We start from the raw sequence: 20,341 nt of genomic DNA, 5'->3' as shown, positions 1-20,341 counted from the left end.
ATACAAAAATAACTTTTCAATTTCAGCAGTTTCTGTTTTATAAGGTCTTAGTGAGTATCATCTTGTCTGTACTGGTTAACTAAAATAACTAACAAGAAACTGACTGAAAATCTGTCTAAACAAAGCTCCAAAAACAGTTAAATTACTCAATCTCAACATAGTAGTAAACTTTCAGTGATTCACAGGTTCATTTAAAGATATTTTTGCATTCAGTTTGTGAATGAAAAAACACAGTGAACAATGTCGGCAACTTCTGTAGCAGTGTTTTGTCTGGCACGTCTAGACTGGTGCAATGACCCAGTTTCTTGTAATATTATAAAACATCAAAGTTACAACGTCTTGTTGCATCTATAGACATTTTAACCCCATTTCACACAATTTTTAGGGGTGGAAAAATAGATTAAGTATATACAGTATGTCTCACATATATAGAAACCTGGAATGTAAGCAGAAACCTGAAAAAAATGCAGATAGAACTTGGCAAACTCATTGCAAGACTATTAATAGTACTCAAGGGGGCGATAGAATTAACAAATTTTCTCAACAAGGGTTTTCCTGCCATTGCTAATGCCCACTATTGCACCCCTCACTGAGAATGTAAAGTGTACTTGCGTTTATTGAGCTTGCTAGATTGCATACTTACTTTTACAGTTTACGTCAGAAGTTTAGAAACACCTTGCAGAATCTGCAAAATGTTAATAATTATACTAAAATAGGAGGGATCATACAAAATGCATGTTATTTTTTATTTAGTACTGACCTGAATAACATATTTCACATAAAAGACGTTTACGTTTAGTCCACAAGAGAAAATAATAGTTAAATTTATAAAAATGACCCTGTTCAAAAGTTTACATACGCTTGATTTTTAATACTGTGTTTTTACCTGAATGACCAACAGCTGTATTTTTTTGTTTAGCGATAGTGTTCATGAGTCACTTGTTTGTCCTGAACAGTTACACTGCCTGTTGTTCTTCAGAAAAAATCCTTCAGGTCCCACAAATTCTGTGGTTTTTCAGCATTTCTGTGCATTTGAACCCTTTCCAACAATGACTGTATGATTTTGAGATCCATCTTTTCACAATGAGAACAACTGAGGGACTCATATGCAACTATTACAGAAGGGTCAAACACTCACTGATGCTTCTGAAGGAAAAACGATGCATTAAGAGTTGGGGGGGGTGAAAACTTTTGGAATTTGAAGATCAGGGTAAATTTAACTTACTTTGTCTTCTCGGAAACATGTATGTATCTTCTGTAGCTTCTGAAGGGCAGTACTAAATGAAAAAAATCTGATATTTAAGCAAAAACAGAACAATGTGCATATCTTCATTCTGTTCAAAAGCTTTCACCCCTCAGCTCTTAATGCTTCGTTTTTCCTTCTGGAGCATCAGTGAGTGTTTGAACCTTCTATAATACTGCTCAAAATACGTTGGATTTTCACATAATAACCACTATATGGAGTAAAAATATGTTGACGAGAGCGATGTATTATTCACTGTGAAACTTACACTGCAATGTACCTGAGGGAAAACAGATTTGATCATCTAATTTTCACCAGTAAGAAAAAAGATTTAAAGCTTGTCGTTTTGCATAATGTCACAGTTATATATGACATGAGAATAAGGCCTGAAGCTAGCAAGAACATTTAAGGAAAATATAATTATATTTTCATAATGATTTTTTCCCGCTCAAACCTTCTGTGGTGTAAAAACACCCCTGGCCAAATGCCCCCAGAGGGCATCACTTCCCACTTTGAAAATTACTGTAGTTACCATGTTCTGAACATCACATCCTTTTCTTTTTCTCTCAGATGTAATCTATATGTGACCCTGGACCACAAAACCAGTTGCTGAGGTATATTTGTAGCAATAGCCAAAAATACACAGTTTGGGTCAAAATTATAAATTTTTCTTTTATGCCAAAAATCATTAGGAAATTAGGTAAAGATCAAGTTTCATTAAGATATTTTGTAAATTTCCTACTGTAAATATATCGAAACTTAATTTTTGATTAGTAATATGCATTGCAAAGAACTTAATTTGGACAACTTTAAAGGCGATTTTCTCAATATTTTGATTTTTCTGCACCCTCAGATTCCACATACTGAAATAGTTGTATCTCGGCCAAATATTGTTCTATCCTAACAAACCATATATCGATGGAAAGCTTAATTATTCAGCTTTCAGATGACGTATAAAGCTCAATTTAGAAAAATTGACACTTCTGACTGGTTTTGTGGTCCAGGGTCACATATAGGTGGTTGAATAAAAATATTTGGACTTTACCTCAACTTAGCACCAGCAAGCTTGTTAGCTAGACAGTTAGCATCAGCTAACAACATTTACTTATTTTCAATATGGTTATGAACAAGCATTCATATCTGTCTGCTCGCTAGTTGATTCAGACAATGTTGATGAACAATATAAAAACAGAGGTCATGTAGGGCTAAATGCGTAGCATTTTAATAAAACTGCTAACGTTACAGCAGCGGAGAATATGACCGTGTATGAGTTATTTTATTTAATCTGTATTATTTAAATGTTTCGTTTTTTGACCTAAAACAGAGATACTGATGTTGATGCGTCTGACTTCAAGCATTTCAGTGGGCTTAAACAGATCACTCTTTACAGTAGATTTAATTAACCAACAATGGACAGTTTTTACCTAAATATGATTTTCAGTTACATTAATTAATCGTAAAATTCGACTTTAGTAACTTACTTTTCGCAGTTTCAGTCGCGCGCGCTCACAAGATCTCCTTGTGAATTCAGTTGACTGGAGACTCGTTTTAAACGGATCGAATCAGTGAGTTGTTGACTCGAGAACAGCTGCAATCGGATCATTCGAATTCGTCAGTGAATCGTTTGGTGAGATTTGCGAATCGATTTAACAGGTTCGTTGAAAAGAATCAGTTTGTTAATGAATCAGACACCGCATTTGCGTCTCGGAGCATGTGATATATTATAAGGAGTAACGATACGTTTTATGAAATTTAGTTAATTAAAAACTACGATCTTTTGCTTTGGAATGTAGCGAAGTAAAAGTGAAAGATACTCAAAATAAAACTACTCCAGTAAAATACAGATACTTGAAAAATGCACTTAAGCACTGTCCACCACTGCAAAAATGCTGAAAAAGCACAGAATTTGTGGGACCTGAAGGATTTTTCTAAAGAACAGCAGACAGTTTAACTCATTAACAACTAAATACAGCTGTTGGTCATTCAGGTAACAACATAGTATTAAGAATCAAGTGTATGTAAACTTTTGAACAGGGTCATTTTTATAAATTCAACTATTATTTTCTCTTGTGGACTATATGTAAACGTCTTTTATGTGAAATATCTTATTCAGGTCAGTCCTAACATGCATTTTGTCTTATTTTGGTAAAATAATTAACATTTTGCACATTCTACAAACTTTTGACTTCAACTGTTTTACTTGTACATAATTTGTTTTTGAAAATAACATTTTGCTTTTCGCAAAAACACATTTGCAATACAGTAAACCTCAGTATCTGATACATAAACCATTTAGAAGTTTCTACAAGGAGTCTCTCATGATAGTTTGGGCATTATTTTAAAGTTAAAGTTAAAGTTAGAAGATAAATAACATGCAAGCTGTTTTTGACCATTGCTGGCTGTTGCATCAGCTTGATCCCTAAATGTTTGATGATCGATGGATCAAACAGGTTCCCTTCATTTTAGCCTTTTCAGAGCATACGGGTAGTATTTGAGGAAGATCCGTCGCGCAATCTCATACGTGTCCCCTAGTGGCTTGGACGGATATTTCCTTTGATTGTAGACGAACCCTTTCTCAACCTGGAACACGGCCTGATTGAAGACGTCCTGTTTGAAAGGTCTTCCTCTGTCCAGACACTCCACCAGCGTATTAACAAACAAGCCCCAGCGCTGTAAATAATAGTCTTCCACAAGGCCACCCCACTCCTTGCTGGCATAGTCCAAGATTTCCCCGTCGGGTCCCCAAAGGGTGATCTGATTTCGTGCGTTGATATCGTACAGCTGCGCCTCGTGCTCGTCCACACCCTGAGACTGAGCCTGTTCAAGCCAGACTCCCAAAAGAAAGTGTTCGTTGCTGGAAAGGAGGCGGTCCAGTTCAGGTAAGAGATCGTAGACAAGCACGCCACCAGCAGTCAGGAGGTCAGGAAGCTTTTGGGCCTGAGAATCGTACAAATAAATAAAAAACAAAAATTGCAAAGCTGTAATTTTGTACACAATAAAAGCTGCAGTCACATTTAATTTGAATTTTCTTTCAAGAACTAATTGACAGCATATACAAACAAAAATATATATTTTTTCCCAATGCAAAACAATTCACTTAATAAAATAAAATTATTAAACATTCAAATTCCTCCAATCAAAAGTTACATATGTTTTCTCACTTAAAATAAACAAACTCTCGAAATAAAGTGTTCTATGACTGGAATAGGGCTGAAATAACAATCAACTGAAAATGAGTTGCTGTATCTATCAAAACAGATGTCATTTTTCACTGTTTATAAATGGGCATTTTTTAAAAATAAAAATTAGAAAATTTGGAAAAAAGTACAATGATATTTTTAAATATGAAACCAAGCCACCAGTAGGTGGCGACAAATTACTGTTTTGGTGAGTCATTTAGTCATTCATTCAACTGATTCATTCAAACAGCTGATATATTCATAAATTGAATCACTGATTCATTTGATTCGGTTGGTTTTAGCTGGTTTTTATGGAATCAACTGGTTTTAGCTCGTTTAAACATGTTAATCATGCTATTAACATGGTAATCATGCTGGCAACATGCTAATTATGCTAGAAACATGCTAGCAACATGCTACTAACGTGCTAATCATGCTAACAACTGCTAGTAACTTGCTAATCACGTTAGTAACATGCTACTAACTTGCTAACCATGTTAGAAAAATGCTAGCAGCATGCTAGTAACTTGCTAAACATACTAGCAACATGCTAGAAACATGATAACAACATGTTAATCATGCTAACATGTTGCTAATATGCTAATCATATAAAAAACATGTTAGCAACAAGCTAGTAACATGCTAATCATGCTAACAACATGCAAGTAACTTGCTATTCATGCTAGCAACACGCTAGTGACTTGCTAATCATACTTACAAGATTCTAGTAATTTGCTAATAATGTTAGAAACATGTTAGTAACATGCTAATCATGCTAGTAACTTGCTAATCATGCTAGCAATATGGTAATAATGTTAGAAACATGCTAGTAACTTGTTAATCAGGCTATAAAGATGCTAGTAATTTGCTAATCATGCTAACAACATGCTAGTAACTTGTTAATCATGCTAGCAACAAGCTAATAATGTTATAAACATGCTAGTAACATGTTAATCATGCTAGCAACATGCTAATCATGTTAGGAACATGTTAGTAACATGATAATCATGTTAGAAACATGCTAGTAACTTGCTAATCAGGCTATAAAGATGCTAGTAACTTGCTAATCATGCTAACAACATGTTAGCAACAAGCTAGTAACAAGTTAATAATGTTAGAAACATGCTAGTAACATGTTAATTAGGTTATAAACATACTGGTAAATTGTTAATCATGTTATCAACATGCTAGTAAGTTGCTAATCATGCTAGATCATGCTGTTTACTTGCTAATAATGCTAACAATATGCTAGGAACCTGCTAACAACCTTGTAATCAGTCTATAAAAATACAAGCAACAAGCTAATCATGCTAAAACATGTTAAATCTTGTAAGCAATGTGCCAATACCCTAGCCGGCCAATCGGCGCATCTCTAGTAAAAATATTGCAGGACTGGTTTGCTAGTTCATTGACATCAAACATAACTCTTAAGTTTGTGTTTACCTGGAAAGCACTTTGTATTTCCTTGTAGAACTCCGTTGTAAGAAGCTGAAGCGCTTGTCGTGTCACATCCACAAGATCGTACCGGAAGGTTTCCTGAGTCACAAACCCTGGCGCAGCTTCGAGCAGAAGCTTCCACGCCTTGTAAAAGTCAGCCGGTTCGTACCAGATGTCTGTTTGCATGTGTAGGGACGGCCGATGTACCAATGGACTCTTGTTGTGGTTCTTATATTTCGGAAGAGTGCAGTTATACACGCTATGAAACAAAAGTTGCCAGGCCACCGTCAGGTTCTCGTCCATACTACCGTAGCGCCGCAAGGCGTACAGCGACACCCACTTGTAAAGGTTAACGGGTTCTTTACGCCAGGCCAGTTCGCTCATAAGTTCATAAACGACTGGATTCTGTTCAATGCCTTCAGGAGTCATACCTAGTCCCACTAGGGTTGAATTCGGAAAGCGAATAGCATCAAAGGGGCCGGAGTTAATGCTTTCCACCGTTCCAAACAAACCACTGTTCCCTCCAAAGTTGTGCAGCATACACCAGATAAACGGCTGGCCGTAGAAGGAGTTTGTGGAAGAGTAGACAGGCATGGATTCAGCAAAGAGATCCAGGACAATCATGCGCCCCAGGGGGACGCCGTGTAACAGGGCCTTGACCTGGTCTGGTTTCCAGAACGAAGGGTCACTAATAAATAGCCAGCCTTGCATCAGCCAAATTGCTTGAGGGTCCACTGCCAGAGAGAGAGTAAAAGGACAGTGCAATCCCAAAGAAACATGAGTAAATTCAACATTTAGGACAATATCATATAATTTCCAGCACAAACCAAAAAGGGTAGTTACCTGAAGTCATGGTATTGAAAACAGCTCGGCTGATAGACGCCAGGTAAGTGGGGTCCGAAGAGGCTGGGACCATTTCATTAAAGGTGTCTGTGTTATAAATGTGGTCCGTTCCGAACTCCTGAATGACTTGGGTCAAAAAGAGTGAACCTATTCGCTGAAAGAGAGGGTCGCGTGGGTCAAGCACGTAGGCGCAGGAGTAGGTGCAGTTAAAATGGCTCCAGGGGCTCAGCTTGGTCACGTTTGCTTGGGGGAACAACCTAGAGGGTATTGGGAATTGTGATTATTTATGTCTTTGTACATCTGCTGAATAGAAATTATATACTCTTCAAACATTTTTCATGCAGTGGCCATTTCCAAAAGAAAGATTTTAGAAGAGAATATCCACCTTATTCTTGTAAGAGTGGGAGCAGCCATTTGTAAATTTTATGGGTCTGACTCGTTTTGCTGCTTGATGTTACAAATTGGTGTGTTTTACCATTATTATCCTAATTAATCACACCCATAGACTTACTTCTGTGTTGAAGAATAAGTTGGATAGCAGCCTTAACAACATTTTAAAAAATCTACACCTACATTAAATGGAAGAAAGACACAATTGAGTAATATTACCTGGTAATACCTTCAGGTACGATTCCTGAAAAAGCAGGCAATACAGGGATCATCCCAAAAGATCTCATGCGTTCCAAGATTTTAAACTGAAAGAACAAATATATGATTTTTTAATATGCATGACTATATTTTACATGCAACTTTACATTTCTGAAACATATGGTAGTGCTTGCAAAAGTTGTCATCACAATGATATGTGGTTGCTAAGGCGTTTTTAGGTATTCTAAGATGTTTTTATTTTTTCCAAAAATTCAGTTTTATTTTTTTCTAAACTATTTTTGTCCATTTAAATTTTTCTAACCTGTTTTAATGATTAAATTACATTTTATTAACCAAAAAGCATGTCTAATTAATTGAAATCATGAAACTTACATTATTTAACAGCGAATTTATTAAAAGTTCAACAAATATTAAATTTTGAAGGCCCTATGAAATACGTTTTTTCCCCTCAGATTCATTTTTTTTTTTTTTTTTTTACCAAATTGAGTTTTTTTCTGTTTTTTTTTTTTTCTAGACTCTGTTTTAATGGTTAAATTACATTTTATTAATCAAACAGCATGTCTAATTAACTGAAATCATGAAACTTACATTATTTAACAGCAAATTTATTAAAAGTTTAACAAAATTTAAATTTTTAAGGCCCTATGAAATACGTTTTATTTTTTTCTCAAATTCAGTTTTATTTATTTATTTATTTTCCAAATCCTGTTTTATTTTGTTTCTAAATTCTGTTGACATTTTTCTGGATTCCGTTTTTTTATGTTTTAATTTCTCTAGACTCTGTTTTAATGGCTAAATTACATTTTATTAATTAAAAAGCATGTCTGATTACTTGAAATCATTAAACTTACACTGTTTAACAGCTAATTTATTAAATGTTTAACAAAAATGACATTTTTATGGCCCTATGAAATGCGTTGTCTTTTTTTTTTAACCAAATTCTGCTTTTCATTTTAATGGTTTAATTAAATGTAATATTCAAAAGCATCTCTAATTAATTTATTTTATTTAAAAAATAATATTTCTGCTAAATAGGCCTATTCCTTTAAAAAAAAAAAAAGCTTTAATAATACTTTTATTAGTAGTAGTTGTAGTACTGTCATTACATATTCTGTATGTGTGTAGTAAACAAAACCGTGAGTCTGTGCCATTCATTCACACAGACACACGCAGAACATGCAGGATTCATATTTACATGGTCTTTTTTGGTTTAATATTCACAGACACTAGTCGATATCATGTGATTTAAGTTTACTGACCTACTTTTGATCAATATGTCTAAAATTTGGCAAATTCCATGACATTCCGTGTTATACAGTAAATTCCATGTTTATGACTGGATTCCGCGATTCCGTCCGCGTTCTCCGCATCTTGGAAATCATAGGGCCCTACTAATGTTAGAACAAATGTATGTGATGTATGTTATTATAGAAACATTTTAAAAATCCTAACTCCGAAAAATAATATGACATCTCTCCTTACAACAATAAAGGTTATTTTTATGAATTGTATCTCAGTACCTGCAGGTAAAGCTGTTTGACATGCCAAGACTGAGGAAGTGGTCCTCCCCACTCAAACAGGTTTCCCATGCGGTTCCACGCTAGGAAAGCTGGACCTGTGAAAAAGCGATCCAGCTCAGTCTGGTTCAGACCGAGAGACAGATAAACCTACAGCACATCAGAAAAAAAGAAACAGACAAACATAAACCACAACATACACTTAAGACTGAAAATTCACAAGTGACCAGCCGTTTTTCAACAAAATACTCTCACCTCTTGCCATAGCACCTCCTGTCCAGTGAACGCCAAAGGAAGATTTACGCCATTCAGTGCCATCCAGTCAATCTCCCGTTGCCATCTCGGCCAATCCCACCACACGGAGGAGTAACTCTGGGTACATACGTTCTGATAATACCTGAACCTAAGGTTAAACAAACACTGAATGAAATGCATTAGCTGCAATAGATCCTCCACACATGAACTGCCACATCTTGTGACTATTTATTGTTTTGGAGCTGTAATGAACATGACCTCATTCATAACGTCATGTTCACATTGTGTGGAATTCACTCTCCGTCTGCGTCTCTGAGAGTGACATAGTACAGGCCAGATCATGCAGAACTAACACGACAAACACACACAAACTAGACAACAACCGTCCGGCTATTACAAAACATCCACATGAACAATAGCGGTGAGAAGTATCAGCCATGCTGCTTTTTTATACTGTCTTGCAAATTATACACAACACACTGTCAAGAACATGTAGAAGAAACAAAAACAACTGCTTGAAGAATGATAAAGTGCCTGCAGAAACCTTCCAACTTCCAAATGAACAAAGAAAAGATATATAATCTTATGTAGACGGCTACTAAAGTGTGCATCAGTCAGGTTAAAATGATTATAGTTGCTCAAAACTGAACAAAATACATTAGATAGTCCAGCTTAAGCAGAATGAGTTTGCTACTACTGACATTAAATGAATGTGAGCCCTACATAAAATGTTCAATACCTGGTCATTTCTCAAATTAAATGAGAACATTGTACTAATATTTCAAATGAAAACATTTAATAAAAATTCACAAAAAAAGAAAGGAAACAAAATAAGAGGAATAAAGAGGAATATGTTAATCAATATGACAATATCTGAATCAGCAAATATCATCATTATTTCATTTTTATTTTAGTCCAAGAATGGAAAGTAGCATGAAAAGACAAAAAAAATGAACATAAAAGTCTTGTTTAACAGCTGGTTTCAGCCCCTAGGAGTAAAAAATGTGCAAAATCTATGATGAAAATGCATGCATATTAATGTGACAAAAAATTATATATATAATAACTATGTAAATGCTAAGACTACATCATATGAACTTTTTGGTTTATAACATTTTCCAGAGCTTCATTAACTTTTAAAAGTGATTCATTTCTGATCAAACGGAAGTGGGTTTATATAACAATTTTTATTCCAACAATATAATCACATCACAATAATCCTTGATAACAAAAATGTCTTCATAGTTTTCCTTGTTTCTGTTAAGTTCTGAAAACATTTTTTAAACATTGGAATATTCAAAACATTCAGGTTTTTATGTTTTAAAAACTTTTTTTGGTTATGCAAACATTAAGGAAACGTTCCATTTTATCATTTTGAAAACAAATATTAGAATGTACAGAATGTAAATGTTCTGAAACAAGTTGCAACATTTTAAAAATATTAGATGAATTTATCTCCATTAATGACACTACCATTCAAAAGTTTTGGAACAATAAGATTTTTAATGTTTTCTGAATGTTAAAGCCTGCATTTATTTGATCCAAAGTACAGCTAAAATAGTAAAATTTTGAAATATTTTTACTATTTAAAATAACTGCTTTCTATTTTAATATATTTTAAAATGTAATTTATTCCTGTGATTTCAAAGCTGAATTTTTAGCATCATCACTCCAGTCTTCAGAGTCACATGATCCTTCAGAAATCATTCTAATATGCTGATCTGCTCCTCAAGAAGCATTTATTATTATTATCATCATCAATATTTAAAACATAAATGTACATAAATTGACAGATCCAGAGATCAGCATTTATCTGAAATAAAAAGCTTTTGCAACATTATACACTATACCATTCAAAAGCTTAAAGTCAGTATAATTTTTTTATTTTTAGGGGGGAAATAAATTATAAAACTTAATACTTTCATTTAGCAAGGATGCTTTAAATTGATCAAAAACAATGATAAAGACATTTATAATGTTACAAAAGACTTCTATTTCAGATAAATGCTGCTCTTCTGAACTTTCTATTCATCAAAGAAACCTAAAAAAAAATACTCATCTGTTTTCAACAATAATAACAAATGTTTTTCGAACAGCAAATCAAAATATTAGAATGATTTCTGAAGGATCATGTGACTGGAGTAATGATGCTAAAAAAATCAGCTTTGAAATCACAGGAGTAAATTTCATTTTAAAATATATTCAAATTGAAAGCAGTTATTTTAAATAGTAAAAAATTGTTTTAGTTTTTGCTGTACTTTGGATCAAATAAATGCAGGCTTGGTGAGCATAAGAGACGTCTTTAAAAAAACATTAAAAATCTTACTGTTAAAAACTTTTAACTGGAAGTGTATGTTTTGAAACTTACAAATCAATTATAATGGTATAGGTTTTACTTATGATTTATTTACTCTAATCACTGAAAATGTCAATCAGTATCAATCGATAAAACAATTTTGTTGAATCATTAGACATATGATTTATTTAAATGCTTAAGGATCCATTTACCTGTGCGGTGTGTTGATGCGCAGGACTCCGGTGAGAGGAGGCAGAGGTTGGGGGATATTCAGCTGATCTCCAGACCAGGACACATGACAGTTGCAGAAGTATTTGAGATAGTTGTATATACCGGTGGCCACCGCGACCCCCGTGCTGCCCACCGCTAGGATCTTGTTGTTCTTCGCGGAGCGCAGCTCACACACGTCCAAAGTGTCGTTAGACAGAGTCCTGTTGACTGACACGATGAAATCACGGGATCTGTTTCCCAGCAGTCGCCTGAGCAGATCCACCACAGCTCTGGACTGGGTTTTGTCGCTGGCTTTCGCTCTCAGATGCTCGAGAGTCTGAAAGTCGCTGCAGACCGACTGCAACAATGTAACAAATAAAAGCGCGAAAAGTGCGCCGCGGATACAGTGTATCATTTTGAGTTCTGTGACGTCAGCGGCATCGGTGCTGCAGATGTAGAGCTAAAAATGTAAACTTTTGTACTATTGATTTCCTTTGCGGGAGCAGGAAGCAATGTGTGTCAATGGAAAAGCAGGCGACCAATCACGGGACTGTCTGAAGGGCCTCTGAAGAGCTTTATCCAATTAGAAAGCCAGATTGATAGAAAAGGGGGAAACTCGGTTGTATTCATCACATGATGCCATTCTATTCGAGATTTGTGATGCCTGTAATGTCATAAACAACTGCTAACTGCTAATTTAGCAGCATGAACATAAACTGTTTATAGGATGAACATTATTAGGAAACAGAAAACTGTCATCAGTTACACTTTCCAGATCAAGAGGATTGTATAATGCATATTTATTGTGATTATAAATCAAACAAGTTTACTAATAGAAAAAAGCGACTGTGAAAAAGGAAAAATATTTTAAAGATGGTTAGGTAGAAAAAAGAAACTCTGACTGGCACACATTTAAATAAATGAAAAATATATATAAAAAACTTTGATAAATAATAGTTAAATCATAATGATAATTATCATGATGATCAATATTTATAATAATATTTACATTATTTAATAAACCATGAAATAAACTACACCAAAGTGACAGAATGCATGTATTAATTTATTTTATTTTAAACATTGCATCTAGGTATTAATTTAATTTATTTTTAAACATTGCCTCTAGATATTAATTTTATTTTATTTTCAGTGGATGCATGTATTATTATTTTATTTTATTTTAAACACTGAATCTAGATGACTTTTATTTTATTTTAAACATTGCATCTAGATATGAACTTTACTTTATTTTATTTTATTTATTTTAAACATTGCATCTACATATGGATTTTTTTATTTTACTTTAAACATTGTCTCTAGATATGAATTTATTTTTTTTATTTACAGTGAATGCATTTATTGTATTTTATTTTATTTTAAACATTGTCTCTAGATATGATTTTTTTTGTGAATGCATTTATTTTATTTTATTTTAAACATTGCATCTAGGTATTAATTTAATTTAATTTGAAACATTGCCTCTAAATATTAATTTTATTTTATTTTCAGTGGATGCATGTATTATTATTTTATTTTATTTTAAACACTGAATCTAGATGACTGTTATTTTATTTTATTTTAAACACTGCATCTAGATATGAACTTTATTTCATTTTATTTATTTTAAACATTGCATCTAGATATGGATTTTTTATTTTACTTTAAACATTGTCTCTAGATATGAATTTTAATTTTTTTTATTTTCAGTGAATGCATTTATTTTATTTTATTTTATTTTATTTTAAACATTGCATCTAGGTATTAATTTAATTTGAAACATTGCCTCTAGATATTAATTTTATTTTATTTTCAGTGGATACATGTATTATTATTTTATTTTAAACATTGTCTCTAGATATGATTTTTTTGTGTGAATGCATTTGTTTTATTTTATTTTATTTTAGACATTGCATCAAGATATGAATTTTATTTTATTTTCAGTAGATGAATGTATTAATTTAATGTAATTTAATTTAATTAGATATGGATTTTATTTTATTTAAAGCATTTCCTCTAGATATTTATTTTATTTTATTTATTATTTTTATTTTATTATATTTTATTTTATTTTGATAATTTTATTTATTTATATATATATATATTTTTAGTCGAATAAATCACTGCTACAAGTCGTTGTAAATATGTAAGGACTTTTATTTTGACGGGTGGCATTACGGAAGCCAAGGCACCGTGCTCCGTTTAAAAGTTGCTGTTGAGAATTTATAATTTCCCTTTTTTAATGACGCTTCTGGAGGGAGGTGAGTATAGTTAAATGAAAATATGTTTGTAGTTTTATAAACTATGTTTTGTGAAATGATTAAGAAGCCCAGAAAGTTGATAGTATGCAAACACGTGGAGATTTGCACAATTAAACACCTCTAGTCTACAGGAGCTTCTGTTTGAGAACTACATACATGTACTTTATTACACAAATGACATTTTTCACTAAAGTTATGTGAAATCCACTGTGAATTATTGCTTAAATCTCTGTTTATTGTTAACATGAACAAGAACTACATTCATATACAAACACACATGTATATGGTGATAATGCAAACCTCTCTGTTATTTATTTCACAGATCTGTGTTTGTTATAACCATGTCAGAGGAAGTTCTGCTGGCTCGTGTGAAGGCTTTGGAAGAGGAGGTTGAGAGACTGAAAGCTCAGCTGAAAGTAGAGAGAGACGGAGCTGGGACAGAAGAGAAGACTCATCAAACATCAGCCGGTCTCCAAACAGAGAGCCCAAAACATCAGGAAGCTGAGGAGAACAGATCCAAACAGAAGAAACGAGCAGAGAGGCCCTTTGACTTCTCTGTCCATCCTCGCAGACATGTGGCACTGCGGCTGGCGTATCTCGGCTGGCAATACCAAGGCTTCGCTGTCCAGGAAAACACAGACAACACAGTCGAAGCTCGGCTTTTCGAGGCGCTGCTGAAGACTAAACTGATCCAGGACAGACAGACGTCTAACTATCACCGCTGCGGCCGCACAGATAAAGGAGTCAGTGCTTTCTCTCAGGTACTGTAATCTGTACTTAATGAATTTTGTGAGTTATGGTGTTGATCATGTTTTCATATTTTCCAGGGTTCCCACAATAATGGAAAATAAAGATTTGACAATAATATTTTATACAGTTGATACAGTATAAGTTATTTTTATTTTCTGTGTCTGATAACTAATATTCAGAACCAGCTTTTAATTCTTTAATTTTGACACTATAATAATTGTTAAACAACTAAAAGTATAACAAATTATTAATATTTTAGTAATAATTAGAGCTTCAAAATGATTAGTCGCGATTAATCGATTCAAAATAAAAGTTTGTTTACATGTGTGTGTACTGTGTATATTTATTATGTATATATAAATACATACATATATTATTAAAAAAATATTAGATTTATGTGTAAAATATTTATATATAATATAAATTATATGCAAGTGTTTACAAATACAATGCATAATTTGTTTTTAATAATACACACAAATGTATTTTAACATATTTTAGTGGTAATAGTAGTAGTAATAATAATAATAACTATTATTATGATTATTAAAATATTCACAATTCATGTAATTATTTGTAATTATCTAATGATTATTTATTAATAATATTTTATGAACATTTATTTATGAATATAAATGTGAGAAAACCTTTTTTCTGATCTTGATAGTCATGCATTTATATTTATATTTTGTGAAGTCACTGATTTCTGATATTCACTTTTTTTTCTGCATATGATATATCCAACCAATTTATATTTCTGCAAATTGTGTCTGATAACTGATTGAATTATGAAATGTTGACATAATAAATTAGCATTCAATTATAACTAAATGCTTAGCATGAATTGTTAATATTTTAGTGATAGTAATAATAATAATAATAATAATAATAATTATTATTATTATTATTATTATTATTATTGATAATAAAATATTTACAATTTGTTATACTTCAAGATTTTATTATACTTTGTCATTATCTAATTATCTTTATGAACATTTATTCATAAAAATAAATATATGACTAAAACCTTTTTTTGTTATCTGAAAAGTCATTTATTTTAATATTTTGTAAAGTCAGTGATCTCCATATTATATATCCAACCAGTTTATATTTCTGTAAATTTAATCTGATAACTGTTAAAATGATAAAATTTTGATTTGAATAATCATTATGCTATAGCAACTAAATGCATAGCATGAATTGTTAATATTTTAGTGGTATTAATTATTATTATTATTATTATTAGTAGTAGTAGTAGTAGTAGTAAAATATTCACAAATGAACACCTTTTCGTGATCTGAACAGTCATACATTTATTTTAATATTTTGTAAAGTCCTGAATTTTTTTAAATATATTTTTGACCCAATAATAAATAATATTTAGATTATAACTAAAAGTGTAACTTGATTTGTAAATATTGAACTACTACTACTACAACTAATAATAATTTTAATAATGATTATAATAATAATTATTAATTATTTAAGTAATTTATGCAGCTTTTTGTGAGCTAAAAAGTCATACATTTATCTTCATATTTAATAAAGCCATAGCTTCACGATATTTACTCTGTTCTCCAGGTCATATCCATTGATCTGCGTTCAACGCAGTTTGGAGGAGGTTTAGGTGTGACTGTCCCAGCCGACGTTGAGGTCAAAGCCAAGGCGTCTGCAGAAGAATTACCCTACGTGAAGATATTAAATCGAGTCCTGCCACAGGACATTAGGATCCTGCAATGGACTCCTGTAGAAACCGGCTTCAGCGCGCGTTTCGACTGCCAGTCCAGAACATACAGATACTACTTCCCTCGAGGAGATTTAGATGTGGATCTCATGGCAGAGGCTGCGAAACGGTCAGTAGATCACAACATCAACACATACTGCTTAAGTCTGCTTAAAAAATAATATATACAGTCAATCAAAAGTTGACAAGCCTTTTTTTATTTTTAAGTTGATTGGATAATTATGTTTCTGTGGTGACGCAGGTATGAGGGAACGCATGACTTCAGGAATATCTGTAAGATGGATGTAGGTAACGGAGTCTTGCAGTTTCAAAGGACCATCTTGTCTGCAACCGTCCAGCCGGCCCAACTCAACTCCACCTGCACTAATGACCCACACCAACTCTATGTCTTCCAGGTCAAAGGTCTTGCTTTCCTCTATCACCAGGTGAGAAGCTCGTCTCATACCGGAGGCCTCAACCAGGGGGTCTTGGAATACTTTCAAGACAGTCTCAAGTTAACTTAAAATGAGATGGACAAAACATTTTTTGAATTCTTAGAATTTAGAATTAGTTTCCACATTGATTCTAGATCAGGAAACAGCATTTTTAAAATACTGAGATACAATTATAGTTTTTATGGTAACGCTTTACAATAAGGTGTCATTTGTTAACATTAGATAAATGTGTTAACTAACAAGAACGAGCAATGAACAATGTTAGTTAATAAAAATACAGTTGTTCATTGTTAGTTCATGTCAGTTCACGATGCATTAACTAATGTTAACAAACACAACTTGTGATTTTATACATATAAATATACACAACACACACACAATTGTTATGTATACACAAACTTGTTATTTTGGATGCGATTAATCAATTTGACAGCACTAGTTGTCATATTTTGTTAAGTAAATAACTGTTTAAATCATTACATTTTTACATTTTGTTAATAAATAATTATTTAATATAATTATTTTATAATTGTATTTTAATACTAGTAGTAGAAATTATCTTTTTTATGTATTTTTTTTATATATATTTTTTATATAATTATAAAATAAAATACTTATACATGTTATACTTTTTATACTTATTATCTAATGGTTATTTATTAACAATAATGTTTTATTTACAAACATTTATTTCTGAAAATAAATAAATTGACTAAAACTTTTTTTTGTGTGTGATTTGAATAGTCATATATTTATTTTCTTTATGTTCTTCTTATTTATTTTTCAGGGATACATGTCATGTATTCCTGACATTCATTTTTTTTCTCCAGATTATATCCAGCCAATCTATATTTCTGTTAGTGCCTGATAACTTTTTTTTTACTATATAAACAAATTTGTATTTTTTTTAGACAATAATTATAAATATTTAAATTATAACTGAAAGTATATCATGAATTGTGAATATTGAACTACTTTTTAACTACTGATAACAAACAAAAAAAATTTAATTTTTAAAATTTTAATTTTAAATTTTGTAAGGATTTAGTAATTGTGTGTTTATCTGTATTAGGTTTTGTTTGTTTTTTTTATATGTCTGTATAGATTTTATTGATTTTTAGAATTTATGTTTGTATAGATTTTATGCCTTTTTATTTCTGATTAAATATAGTCAGTTTGTTTTCTGTCTGTATATTCAGTTTTTCTAATATTGGTATAAGTAAAAATAAATGAAAATAAGAAATGTTTCCTTGGCTGAAATAAGATAAGTTTAGGGTTGTTTTTTTTTTTTTTTTTAAATATATTTTATATTTTATTTGAATTAGTTTAGTTTAGTTTAGTTTAGTTAGTTTATTTGTTTTAACAAAAGTGTTTTTTCAGGATTTTAATTTTACTTAACTATAACAACACTGTCTGGAAAATTCAGTTTTAAATTAATAAAATCTCAAAACCTGAAAGGCGTTCGGCTTCTAAAAGGATTTAATTAATTAAATTATTTTAATTTCAATTCTAATTGTTATTTTATTTTAACAGACCATAGATTAAAATAAGTTTTTAGATATTGCTGTGTACATTGGAACAAAACCTTGTAGAAAATTTAAAATCAGATTAGATCATATATTATTGTAATATTTCATTAGTTATATTATATTATATTCACATTAGAAATATTATTTTTTACGATTTAATTTTATATTAGAACTATTATTGTATTTTTGCTTTTCGTATTTATTGTTTTCATAACAAACTATTTTGTAGTTGTTGACTAAACATCTCTGAACATCTGACCAACATCTGGTGTTGCAATTTTCCTGTTTGTTGCTAGTTATGATTTATTTTTGATTTATTTATTTTTTTTTAGGTACTCCATTCTGAACGTGACCGATAACTTTGCTTTTCCAGGTTCGCTGCATGATGGCTTTGCTGCTGCTTATTGGACAAAAGCTCGAAGCTCCAGAAATCATTGACCAGCTGCTGGATGTGGAGAAAAACCCAAGGAAACCTCAATACAGGTGAGTTTTATTGCAGAATTTCCATAGCTAATCCTGGATTCCATGTGAAGTTGCATATAGCACAGTCATTTCTTGTCTTCATAATGCAAATATTGTGAAATATTAATGATAGATAATCTGTTTTATTAATAGCTGTCTGTTTTTTATAGTATGGCGGTGGATTACCCTTTGGTGCTGTATGACTGTCACTTCGAGGGTGTGGATTGGATAAATGAAACGGAGGAGGAAAACCATGTCCTGAATTCTCTGCACCAACACTGGGTTCAGAACGCAGTTAAAACCCAAGTTCTTCTTGGCATGATCCAAGGCCTTCAGAAAACAAACACAGGTGTGCATCCATACTGAAACTATGACTCAAAAAAGATATATTGATATGTCCGGAATGAAATGCTAACATACTGCCTGATGTAAAAATCTAAGAAGTAGCATGTGAAGCCATTGTAAAATCGCTCTTGTTTGTGTTCGTGTAGAGATGACATCTCTACAGTGTTGGCTCATGGAGGGCTCTCGGCAGAAGAAGTACCAGCCTCTTCTAGACCGGCCGCGCTGTGAGAGTTTGGAGTCCAGGATCCAGCACTTCGTGAAGAGAGGAAGACTGGAGCAGGAAGAAGGAGAGAATGGAGAGGAGACGACCGTTTTTAGAGGGAAAAGATCAAAACATTCCCATCTGACAACAACAAGCCAAATGCAGGAGCAAAACCATGGAGCAAAAACCGAGGATTGACCTATTAATGTACTGTTATGAACTTTTATGTTTTCTGCTTTGCTTTTAAATAATTTGAAGGCAGAACAAAGGTTTTTTTTTTTTTACTTTGTTCTCTTAGCAGCACAATTACCTAATTTGCTGTTGTGCTGAAGAAAGACTTTTATTAAAAGATTGCTCCATGTATTCTGATCATGTGTGATTTTGAAATTGTCATTACCAATTTTGAAACTACACAAAACACACAAAAAATTGTATCCTCTATTATTTATTGGAAAACAAAGAGCAATGGCGCTACATGCGTGAATACAGTTTTAATATGTTGATGTTGTTTTGCCATAACCTTACGGGTAGAGCAATATTTACTGAATAATGTTAGTTTTTAATGGTTAGATTTCTGAACAAGCCAACATGAGACCCCTTAGGTTTTAAAATTAATAGAGATGTTAAATGTACATTAAATCAAATAGTATGGCTCCAAACCATTTTTTAAATAAATGTTTTTAAACTGTGTATACACTACCAATCAAGTCTCTTCTGCTTACCAAGGCTGCAATTATTTGATCCATAATACAGCAAAAACAGCAATATTGTAAAATATTTTTACAATTTAAAAAAAATGCTTTCTATTTGAATATATTTTAAAATGTAATTTATTTCTGTGATCAAATCTGAATTTTTAGCATCATTAGACTGTCTTCAGTTTCACATGATCCTTCAGAAATTATTCTAATATGCTGATTTGTTGTTTGTTATTGTAACATGTCGTTAAGTTTTATTATTAGAATTGTATTATTATTAATATTTAAAAGAGTTGAGTACATTTTTTTTCAGGATTATTTAAG

At 32.1% G+C, this 20,341-nt stretch overlaps 2 protein-coding genes across 2 annotated transcripts; one reads left to right on the top strand and one right to left on the bottom strand.

Annotated features, from left to right (window-relative positions):
- Positions 1–643: 643 nt before the first annotated feature.
- naglu (N-acetylglucosaminidase, alpha) lies at positions 644–12,114 on the bottom strand. The gene is made up of 7 exons (XM_051098745.1): positions 11,592–12,114; positions 9,084–9,231; positions 8,832–8,978; positions 7,312–7,397; positions 6,703–6,959; positions 5,866–6,593; positions 644–4,180 (listed from the first exon to the last, which is right to left on the bottom strand). The coding sequence occupies exons 1-7, from the start codon at positions 12,002–12,004 to the stop codon at positions 3,701–3,703; spliced, it is 2,259 nt and encodes a 752-aa protein (XP_050954702.1). The 5' UTR covers positions 12,005–12,114; the 3' UTR covers positions 644–3,700.
- A 1,629-nt stretch (positions 12,115–13,743) lies between these two features.
- On the top strand, positions 13,744–19,965 carry pus3 (pseudouridylate synthase 3). Its single transcript, XM_051097626.1, has 7 exons — positions 13,744–13,850; positions 14,173–14,611; positions 16,185–16,456; positions 16,589–16,772; positions 18,684–18,793; positions 18,943–19,121; positions 19,264–19,965. The coding sequence occupies exons 2-7, from the start codon at positions 14,192–14,194 to the stop codon at positions 19,515–19,517; spliced, it is 1,419 nt and encodes a 472-aa protein (XP_050953583.1). The 5' UTR covers positions 13,744–13,850; positions 14,173–14,191; the 3' UTR covers positions 19,518–19,965.
- Positions 19,966–20,341: the final 376 nt, after the last annotated feature.

Source organism: Labeo rohita, chromosome 24 (assembly GCF_022985175.1).
Source record: "Labeo rohita strain BAU-BD-2019 chromosome 24, IGBB_LRoh.1.0, whole genome shotgun sequence".
NCBI lineage: Eukaryota > Metazoa > Chordata > Actinopteri > Cypriniformes > Cyprinidae > Labeo > Labeo rohita.
This window is presented reverse-complemented; position numbering and strand designations above follow the sequence as displayed.

What these genes read in the sequence shown, in the direction of transcription:
- naglu (XM_051098745.1), bottom strand. Translation starts at nt 12,004, where the DNA reads ATGATACACTGTATCCGCGGCGCACTTTTCGCGCTTTTATTTGTTACA. An exon ending in AGGAGGTGCTATGGCAAGAG is followed by an intron (nt 8,979 to 9,083) that starts GTGAGAGTATTT and finishes GATGTGCTGTAG; the next exon opens with GTTTATCTGTCTCTCGGTCT. An exon ending in GTACCTGAAGGTATTACCAG is followed by an intron (nt 6,960 to 7,311) that starts GTAATATTACTC and finishes AATACCCTCTAG; the next exon opens with GTTGTTCCCCCAAGCAAACG.
- pus3 (XM_051097626.1), top strand. Translation starts at nt 14,192, where the DNA reads ATGTCAGAGGAAGTTCTGCTGGCTCGTGTGAAGGCTTTGGAAGAGGAG. An exon ending in ATGGCAGAGGCTGCGAAACG is followed by an intron (nt 16,457 to 16,588) that starts GTCAGTAGATCA and finishes GTGGTGACGCAG; the next exon opens with GTATGAGGGAACGCATGACT. An exon ending in CCAAGGAAACCTCAATACAG is followed by an intron (nt 18,794 to 18,942) that starts GTGAGTTTTATT and finishes TGTTTTTTATAG; the next exon opens with TATGGCGGTGGATTACCCTT.